The sequence below is a fragment of the Coffea arabica genome, chromosome 2e (genome assembly GCF_036785885.1).
Source record: "Coffea arabica cultivar ET-39 chromosome 2e, Coffea Arabica ET-39 HiFi, whole genome shotgun sequence".
Lineage (NCBI taxonomy): Eukaryota > Viridiplantae > Streptophyta > Magnoliopsida > Gentianales > Rubiaceae > Coffea > Coffea arabica.
The window spans coordinates 32,146,602-32,157,017 of NC_092313.1; the positions used below are offsets into that span (position 1 = coordinate 32,146,602).

At 39.2% G+C, this 10,416-nt stretch overlaps 2 protein-coding genes across 2 annotated transcripts; one reads left to right on the forward strand and one right to left on the reverse strand.

Moving 5' to 3' along the window:
- Window positions 1-666: 666 nt before the first annotated feature.
- On the reverse strand, window positions 667-4,007 carry LOC140036225 (uncharacterized). The gene is made up of 2 exons (XM_072077554.1): window positions 3,852-4,007; window positions 667-1,158 (listed from the first exon to the last, which is right to left on the reverse strand). The coding sequence occupies exons 1-2, from the start codon at window positions 4,005-4,007 to the stop codon at window positions 667-669; spliced, it is 648 nt and encodes a 215-aa protein (XP_071933655.1).
- Window positions 4,008-9,163: 5,156 nt separating this feature from the next.
- On the forward strand, window positions 9,164-10,054 carry LOC113728966 (putative disease resistance protein At3g14460). The gene has a single exon (XM_027253307.1). The coding sequence runs from the start codon at window positions 9,164-9,166 to the stop codon at window positions 10,052-10,054; it is 891 nt and encodes a 296-aa protein (XP_027109108.1).
- The last annotated feature ends 362 nt before the right edge of the window (window positions 10,055-10,416 follow it).

The window sequence follows — 10,416 nt, forward strand, 5'->3', positions numbered from 1 at the left end:
GAAGATAACCAATATGAAAAAAGCTATTAATTGCAGATACTAAATCTTCTTTTATGATATACCTGTAGTATTAAAAGAAGAGGGGAGACATACCATCCGTCCTTGGTGCTTTATTAGGATGCATAGAGAACAATGCTTGTCTGATCTCCTTTTCATCCACTGGTCTAATCAACCGTTCATTCATTTGGCTAGAAATAATGCTTGGTATCTCTACTAGAATATCCTCAAAGTTGTCCGGGTTTGTAGTAGAGAAAAGGTCCTTGGAGTACTCACTTAGTTCCTCCTCAATCTTTTTTTCATCCTTGCACCAAGTCCCATCCTTTTCTGTAAGGTACTTATAGTGTTTCTCCTCTTCTTTGCCATCACAGATGTGTGGAAGTAAGCTGTATTTCTGTCACCTTCTTTGAGCCATGTGCTCCTTGATTTTTGGCTCCAATACAGTTCTTTCTCCTTGTATGCCTTGCTCAGTTTAGATTTTAGCTCCGCTATTCGACCACTCTTTCCTACCTCATTTCCTTCCCTCTCCATATTCAGTTTCTCTTTTAATTCCATTATCCTTACCTTGGAGTTTCCTTGCACCTTTTTCCTCCATTCCAAGATAGCTATTCTACACTCTTTTATTTTTCTAGTCACTTTGAACATTCTAGACCCTGAGATATCTTTGCTCTATGCCCCTTGGATCACATCCTTCGTTTCTGGATTCTTTGTCCATCTTTGGTCGAAATAGAACCTCCTTCTTCTCTTGTTGTTCTCTGGATTAGTGTCTATAATCAACATGAGATGATTAGAAGCTTCAGTTTCAACATGTTTACACCTTGCCTTTTCATATCTTTGCATCCACTCTGTACTACATAGACACCTGTCCAATCTCTCCTTCACCTCACGATCCCCCTCCCAGCTGCTACTCCATGTCCATGGTACCCCTTGGTATTCTAAATCCATTAGATTATTTTCTCTTATAAAACAGTTAAAATCTGTAAAGCTTCCTTCTGCTCTCTCTCGACCTCCCCATTTCTCCTCATCTGACTTCAGATCATTGAAGTCCCCCACTATAACCCAAGCCTCTCCCCAGTCCTTTTTCCTTTCCTCTATGTATTTCCACTGTTCCTTCCTAGTATTACTAGCAGTACTTGCATATACATAGACCAGCCATGTTGGCTTGTCAAACCAGCAAAAATAAAAGTTCCTACTCTAAAATATGAATTCGAGCATAGTAGTGAGTAGGATCGTATCCACAGGGACTGGGTGATTTATTTCTTTGTGAAAAATGGGGGATTAGGAGAAATTAGCTAAATAGCTCACTTGAATAAAAATAAAGACAATATCACAAAATTAAATAAAACTAAACCAAGAATAGGCAACACTCTAGTCAAAGGTCTAATTTCCACTTTGGTTCATTTAACTGATCATCGATGCAATGGTGAAATCACTTATTCATGAATAAATTGGTTATGGTCGTCAACACGCTCTGACAACCTGTCTCGCCTTACTGTTTCGATAACCACAACACGCTCTGTGGCTATTTCTTTTGCCAATTAAGCAACCCTAAACAAGCTCTTAGGATTTAACCTATTGACAGTATTAATAATTAGAGAAGCTACCAATTCTAACCAACAAACACACACGCTCGATTCATTTAAGTTAGATTATATATTCCCGTGACATAGATTCAAAAGTTTCTTTTACAATCAAATTATATCACACGCCACAAATACTAAAACCATCAAACAATTACGGATTTGATATCTTAGATGGCACTAGACTATTTCGACAATTAAATATTGATCAGGTATTTAACTGTAGAAAATAATCATAGTCATGAATGAACAGAGAATATATAAATACTCATAAATAAATGAAACAAACAAATCAAATTAGATCTCACAAAATTGTCGAACCAAAGCTTCAATTATCCTTCAACTAGAAAAGAAATTAGCCGCTCCTCATGGTGGATTCGCGGCCACAAAATACTAGGGTTTATAGTCTTTTTAAGAGGAAAAGGGGAAAAAGAATAAGAGATGCCCTGCTGAAGGCTTACGTCCCCCCTTTTAACTAACGTCTCTTCTAACCCAAGGAAAAACGTTTCCCTTTAGGAAACTAATTAGAATCCCACTTCACGTATGCTTCTTCCAATAAAGAAAGGATTAGGACTCCTATTCCACTCATACTATTAGATGGAAGCAATAGATTATCTATTTCTAAAGATATCAACGGTCTTCCAATATGCTAGCAAAGATTCAAAGGGTGGCCCGCTTCACATCCTGTAAGCATGGGTTTCTCATCAGCAAAGACGTGGTCACGCCTTATAAGATGCTGTCTTCTGAAAATTTGACTTTTAATACACCTTTTACTCTATTCTCACCAACAATTCCTAAAAACAACACCAAAAATCAAATATGAGTAAAATTCATCAATTAACACCATATTTTAGCAAAATAAAGGGGAAAATATTCACCAATTATATGCATAATTAATCACTTAACAAATTCCCCCACACCTAAACAATGCTTGCCCTCAAGCATGCACTACCCAAGAATCATAGTCAAGATGGCAAACACGCATAGCACAATGCATACTAACACAAGTATCATGTCTTCTCAACAATTTTATCAAAATCAGGATGCACAAGTTTCAACAGCCCTCACACGGATAATAATGTATACACTCTGCACTCAAGTGTTTAAGGGGATATTTAACACTTAAATCAACACCATGAAATGACATTACCATAAGCTTGCTAATATATCATATTTTCACCACTTAAAATGAATTCAATGCAAAAATCAAAGGGTCTTTATAAGGGTTGTAACGAGGCTTGGGTTAAGGGTTGGATAAAAGGGAATTATTTAGGTGTACATATATCAAAAGAAACATCAATAATATTCTGCATGAAATCAAACTCCTTTGTCATTCACATGTATAGCTGGCTTCCAGGTGTGTCAATAACTTCACTAAACTTGGCAAGTGCAAACGCAATTTAGGCATTAGCCCAACTATCACAAAACAACACAAGTGCACTTCACAGCAAAATTTTTTTCTTTTTCTTCTTTTTTTTTATTTTTCTCTTTTTTTCAATATTTTTTTCAAATTAGATCTCACAGAATTGTCGAACTAAAGCTTCAATTATTCTTCAACTAGAAAAGAAATTAGCCGCTCCTCATGGTGGATTCGCGGCCACAAAATACTAGGGTTTATAGTCTTTTTAAGAGGAAAAGGGGAAAAAGAATAAGAGATGCCCTGTTGAAGGCTTACGTCCCCCCTTTTAACTAACGTCTCTTCTAACCCAAGGAAAAACGTTTCCCTTTAGGAAACTAATTAGAATCCCACTTCACGTATGCTTCTTCCAATAAAGAAAGGATTAGGACTTCTATTCCACTCATACTACTAGATGGAAGCAATAGATTATCTATTTCTAAGGATATCAACGGTCTTCCAATATGCTAGCAAAGATTCAAAGGGTGGCCCGCTTCACATCCTGTAAGCATGGGTTTCTCATCAGCAAAGACGTGGTCACGCCTTATAAGATGTTGTCTTCTGAAAATTCGACTTTTAATACACCTTTTACTCTATTATCACCAACAATTCCTAAAAACAACACCAAAAATCAAATATGAGTAAAATTCATCAATTAACAGCATATTTTAGCAAAATAAAGGGGAAAATATTCACCAATTATATGCATAATTAATCACTTAACAAGCCACCAGTGGCTATTTGATTCTTTGTCTACAATACAGGCACTGATGAACCAGTCAGTGTTACTTACTTGTTTTATCAGCACCTCATTATTCCAAAATAGCACAAGTCCCCCTGCTCTTCCTATTGAGTTAACAAAATGACCATTGTCGAACCTGATCCTCCTTTCGCACATTCCTCATGAACTTTTCATGATTCTTTGTTTCACATAAAAACACCACATTAGAAGAGTGGAAGTTTAAAACTTCCTTCAGTTGGGAAATTGTCAAGGGGCCTCCTGCACCTCGACAATTCCACACCACAGCTTTCATTTACACAGTGGAGGCATATGGGGGTTAGCCTCCAGTTCCTTAGTTGTTCTGGCACTGATTTGTTCCAATTTCATGACTTTTACTTTTGGTATCACTTCATCATCCTCCTCCATTGGTTGTATCCCTTGCAGCAGGCCATCTACCTTTCTTTTTCCTCCTAGTTCCCTCATTCCTTCTGTATTTGTAATTGTTTTAAGAGGTGTCCTACTTGGTCTTCCCCTTTTTTTTGAAATGGCTTTTTGCCTCCTTTTTGTTTGTGTCATCAGCAGGTGTTGCTATCTACCTCATTTTCATTGCCTCTAAACCTTCGCTTGCTTCTGCCACTGTCCTCTCTTGTCCATTCTCCTTTCCTTTGCTTTCCACCTCCATATCCACATGTCCTACTACCTGTTCAAACATATTTCCTTTTTTTGTTTCCTCATTCACCTTTTTTTCCTCATTTTCTTTTCCTTTTGCCTTGGGGATATCCATATTTTCCCCTTTCTGGTTCTCCTTATCCTCCCCCTTTTGGTCATTTAAGATTTCGGCCCACCTCTCCTCGTGTACCTTTCTCATCCTGTGTTCCTGAACTTTCCTTTCCTTTTCCTCCAGATCCACTTCATTTCTTCTAATAGCTATTATGTTATTCTCCTTCACTTTTTCCCCTGCTAATAACTGCCCGCTTCTGTCCTCAGTTCCCATACTCCTACCATCTATTGCTTTTACTAGTTCCACTCGTCCCTTTAAGGGCGAAACCATAATATTCCCAGCTCTCATCCATGCCCCATACTGCTCATCTCGTTGCATTGTTCCCTTCCTACCCACCACATTACATGTTTTGTCACTGTGTCCAATGATTCCACAACTATAGCAGAAGTCAGGGCATCGTTCATACCTGAACTCTACCCACACTGCTTGCTCTGTACTTTTGATTCTTGTTCCTTGGATCAGTGGTTTTGTGACATCTACTTCAGCCATTATCTTCATGTGTCTTCCCTCCTTCCCTCCATTTGCTGGGATGATCACCTCCCTCACCTTCTTGAAAATCTCTCCAAGCTTAAACCCCACCGCCCTGCTCATCCAATGGACCGGTAGATTCCATAGTTGTACCTAGAGACAGGCGTGCTGGAAGAAGGTTTTGCTCCTCTCGCACCCCACTTCCCATTCCTTAACTACAAGCACCTGGTTATCCATTATCCATGGACCCCCTGTTAAAATCTTCTTCTTGCCTCTTCTTGTTCAAGATGAAACTGGAACAGGTTAGGACCTAACTCAGTAACTTCATCCTTCTGGGATAACCCCAAGCGTGATTAGTGAAGTTCTTGACCCCTGTGAAATTAGCTATGTTTTCCCCTACCAACTCTCCAATCAGGCTACCATGGCATCCCAATACTCCTTCTTCAATATCATCCCCACTCAGATCTACTCCCTCTAACTCCGTTTCTGACAGCTCAAACCTTTGGAATGCTCTTGTTAAGTCCTCTGCCATCTCTGAGGGATTGTTTCCAGTGAGGCCAAGCACTACTTCTTCAACCTTGAAACTCAGCTGAAAAGACCTGTGTTAGAAATAGCACAGACGAAAACAAGCAATGTTATCAGTGATTCCTAATAAGAGGCAACGAAAAAGACGTAGGTATAAAGTCTATTATGATGGAGCCGACCGGCTCTAAAATAAGAAACAATAGTAGAGAGAAAAGGACGACTGTCCAACTTCCGACACAGTTTTGTGCTCCATAAATTTATCTAAATGGATCATGTTTTGTCCGACACATTTACTCCTCCACTCAATGAACAAACAAACTGGATTTGTCTCCTCTCAAGGTTGCTGATTCCACGATGAATTCTGGGTTGGTGCCAAAAGATGCAGTGTTTGGGATTTGTGTTTGAATTTTGAAACTTTTGGGAAGCTTTGAAACTTTGAAAGCTGGTTCTCCCACTCTCCTACACCGAGGAGGGAAACTCTAAAAGTTAGAGCGAGAGGCTCTCAAAGAGAGAGAAAGTAAAAGCCCGCTAACTCACAATTGACATTAACTGGTTATCTTTCTTTTCTACAAAGAAGTATAATTGTCTATTCATCATGAATCCATGATGATGTATAATGATAGATAGCCTGACAAATTTGTCTATTCAGTTTTTGCAACCTTTTTTTCTACTTATTTGTGTCTCTATCTATTCCAAGGTCATGCAAATGTATCAAGTCCTATGAATTTAGCTTCATCAAACACTAAACAAAAACCAATCCAAGTCATTTTTGGCTCTTCTTCGATCCCCACTTGTTTTAGGTTGCAAGTTTATTTTCCTTCTTGCCGGCACTAAGAGAAAAGATGTGGCATTAACAGTGGGAGGTTCTTTCCTTTCCGCTTTCCTTCGTGTGCTGTTTGATAGGCTGGCTTCACCAGAGTTTGTGTATCTGTTTCGGAAAGGAAAGATTGACGAAGAGCTCCTTCAGTAACTCAAGATGAACTTACTAGCAGTTGGAGCGGTGCTTGATGATGCAGAAAACAAGTAAACGAGGAACCAATCCATCAAGGGATGGCTAGATGAGCTTCATGATACAATTAACCAGACAGATGACTTACTTGACGAGATCAACACCGAGGCACTACGAATGAAAGTTGAAGCTGAAGACCAATGCTCACCTTTCAGGTAAATGCTTCTACTTATAGCTCAGCTTTCAGTTACCAGTTCCTTAAGAAGATGATGCCAAAGATAGAAAAAATGATTGTTCTACTAGACTGTTTCATACAACACATTAATCCCATCGGTTTGCAAGTTGTTGAATCAAAAATGCAATCATGTCGAGCGCCTTCAACTTCTTTAGTTGATGAGACCACTGTGTATGGTAGAGATATTGATAAAGAGAAGATAATTGCTATGCTGCTATTTGAGAGCGCAAATGGAGTCAATGTCACTATCATTCCATTAGTTGGCCTTGAAGGAATTGGTAAGACCACTCTTGCTCAATTGGTTTACAATGATAAGAGGGTACAAAACCATTTTTCTCAAAAAGCATGGGTTTACATATCAGAAGATTACAATGCTTCCAGGATAACAAAAGAACTCCTTGGGGAACTCAATATTCCATTTTCTGATTCGAGTGAAAATTTGAATTCCCTTCAAGTGAAGTTACAATTGAGGCATACTCAGAACAAGTTTCTTCTTGTTTTAGATGATTATTGGAATCGGGACTACAATGACTGGGATAAATTGAAGGTGCTATTCGTAGGTGGAATGCTAGAAAGTAGGATTATTGTGACAACACGTGATGAGAAAATTGCATTAATGATGAGTTAAAAAGAGTCGATTTATCGTTTGGATTTGATGGTAGAGGAAGATTGTTGGTTCTTACTTAAAAAGCATGCATTTGAAAATAATGATGGAAATCAAAGTCCAAAACTTGAAGAGATAGCAAAGAAAATTGTGAAGAAGTGTGGAGGGTTGCCTTTGGCTGTGAAAACAGTTGCAGGTCTCCTGCGTTCGGAAACAACAGCTGAAGAGTGGGAAGATATTTTAGTAAGTGAACTGTGGACTCAAACAGACCATCAAGATTGCATCTTGCCAGCATTGAAGTTAAGCTATATTCATCTTCCTTCCCATCTAAAAAGGTGCTTTGCCTATTGTGTTGTATTTCATAAAGATTACCACTTTAGCAAAGAGGAAATGATTCATTTATGGCATGCTAATGACCTTTTGAAGTATCCTAGTGATAATAGAGGAATTGAAGAAATAGGTGAAGAATACTTGCGTGAGTTAAGGTTGAGGTCACTATTTGAGCAGTCAACCAACAATTTTTTCTTAATGCATGACCTTGTCAACGATTTGGCTAGATTTGTTTCTCAGAATTAGTATTGTCTCAGGCTGGAAGATCATCATCTGGGGGGGACATGGTACAATAGGTAGAATAAGTACCTTTTCATACCATCTTAGTTTTTATGACACATCATAAATTTCAACTCTTGAGGGAGACCAAGAATTTGAGAACATTTCTACCATTAAATCTAAGTAAATATCACTATCCGCAGAAAAAAAAAGTAGGCCAAAAATTTTTACATGGAATGTTGTCAAAATTCAAGTCCCTAAGGGTTCTGTCTTTGTTTGGCTATGATGTCAGTAAGTTGCCTGACTCAATTAGCAATTTGAAACACCTACGATTTTTGAACCTTTCATCTACATATGTGAAAATTCTACCAGAAAGCATGTGCACCTTGTAAAACCTACAAACCTTGCTGCTGCCAAATTGTAAGAAACTTGAAGAGTTGCCAGTAAACTTGGCATCGTTAATTAACTTGTCTTACCTGGATACTCGTGGAACTCCTTTGAAAAGAATGCCACTACATATGAGTAGATTGAGAAAGCTTCAAGTCTTGACTAATTTTATAATAGGAAAGGATACTGGTTCAATGATTGGGGAGTTGGGCAAATTTCTGAAGCTATGTGATAAGTTCTTGATTTCGAACCTACAAAATGTTTCCACTGGTAGGGACACAACCATGGCAAACATTAAGGGCAAGAAACACCTTGAAGAGTTAACTTTGAAGTGGAATGCTGATACTAATGATTCACAAGTTGCAAAGGATGTGCTTGAAAACCTACAACCTCATTCAAGCATAAAGTATCTTGAGATTGATGGATACTGTGGGACAACGTTTCCAGATTGGCTAGGAAACTCTTTGTTTTGCCATTTGGGATATTTGCGTCTATCTAGCTGCAAATATTGCTTTTGCTTGCCTGCACTTGGGCAGCTAATGGCCTTGCAATCACTTGAAATTGTTGGAATGAGTTGTATTATATCAACCTTGACGGAGGAGTTTTATGGAGACCATGGTTCGCCATATCGGCCGATACCGATACGTATCGGCCGAGTCGTATCTGGAACGGAAGGGACCAGTACGATACTGATCCACGAATCGCGGATATCACCATATCCGCGACGACTCGCTCTGACTCGGCCGATATTGACCGATTCGAATCCGTGATACATGATATATCAGAGTCAACTCGGAGTCGACTCCGATATTTTTTAAAATTGTGTCTTTTTTAGTATTTTCTAATTTTAGTAATTTTTTCAAAATTTTTGAAAACTTTAATGTGTTATAATGTTCATATCACCCGATATTCAACCGATATGCCGTGACGGATGTGGAACAACTGAGACCGCGACGCGACCGCGACCCGCGATGGCGAACCATGATGGAGACATCCATGCAACCAAACCATTCCCATCTCTCAAAAAGTTGATAATTAAGAAGATGGCAGAGTGGGAGTACTCGCAGATACCAGAATGTGACGTATTTAGTAATCTTGAAGAGGTTTGCATAATTGATTGTCCCAAACTAATTGGAGAACTTCCCAAACAACTTTCATCACTGCAAAGCCTTGAGATTTCTGGATGTGACAAACTTGTGCTTCCCAATGTTCAATTGAGAATCTTCAATGGAAACAATCAACAACTCTCATCTCTTCGTAAGTTGAAGATTAGGGCTCTAAAGAATTTGAAAGATTTGTACCTGGAGATCAACAGGTTAACCAGTCTTGAGAATTTGGAAATAGATGATTGTGGGTCTCTGTTACCCTTTCCGGTAAGCTGCCTACCTGCCTCACTAAAATCACTCGAATATTATAAATGTTGCAACTTGAACCTGGAGAGTGAAAGCTTGCAGGGTGGATCCCCAGAGTTTTTGAGATTACTTAATTGTGACTCTCTCTCAGTCATCTCGCTTGGTTCATTTCCTATGCCAAAAAGTTTTGACATTGAAGATTGCAATAGTTTTGACATTGTTTCAATTCCATCATGTGGGATTGGGAATCAGAGTAGCAGCAGTGCTATTTTGACATCATTGCAGTCTTTATGTATCCAATACTGCGATGAGCTAGTGTCTTTTCTGAAGGGAGGCTTGCCAGCTCCCAATCTAACGCAGATTATTTTTCGGAATTGCAAGAAGCTCAAGTCATTGCCAGAACTGATGGAATCTCTGCTTCCATCTCTTCGACGTCTGGATTTAGACGGTTGTCCAGAATCGAGTGCTTCCCCGAGGGAGGTTTACCCTTCAGCCTACAATCCCTTCTGATCTATAATTGCAAAAAGCTCATGAGTCACCAGAGAGAGTGGGGCTTGGAGAAACTCCCCTCTCTCACATACTTGAGAATTGGTGGTAAAGATGAAGTAGAGACATTTCCAGAAGAAGACTGGCTGCTGCCTTGCACGCTCCAAATACTCTTATTGTGGGCACATGAGAATCTGAAAATGCTAAACTATTCGGGGTCTTCGACACCTCATCTGTCTCCAAAAGCTCGATATCAGGTACTGCATTCAACTCCAGTTCTTACCAGAAGAGGGATTGCCTGCCTCCCTCACTAAAGTGTGAATTGATGGCTGCCCACTGGTAAAACCAAGGTTAGAATGGGAGAAAGGACAAGACTGGCCTAAGGT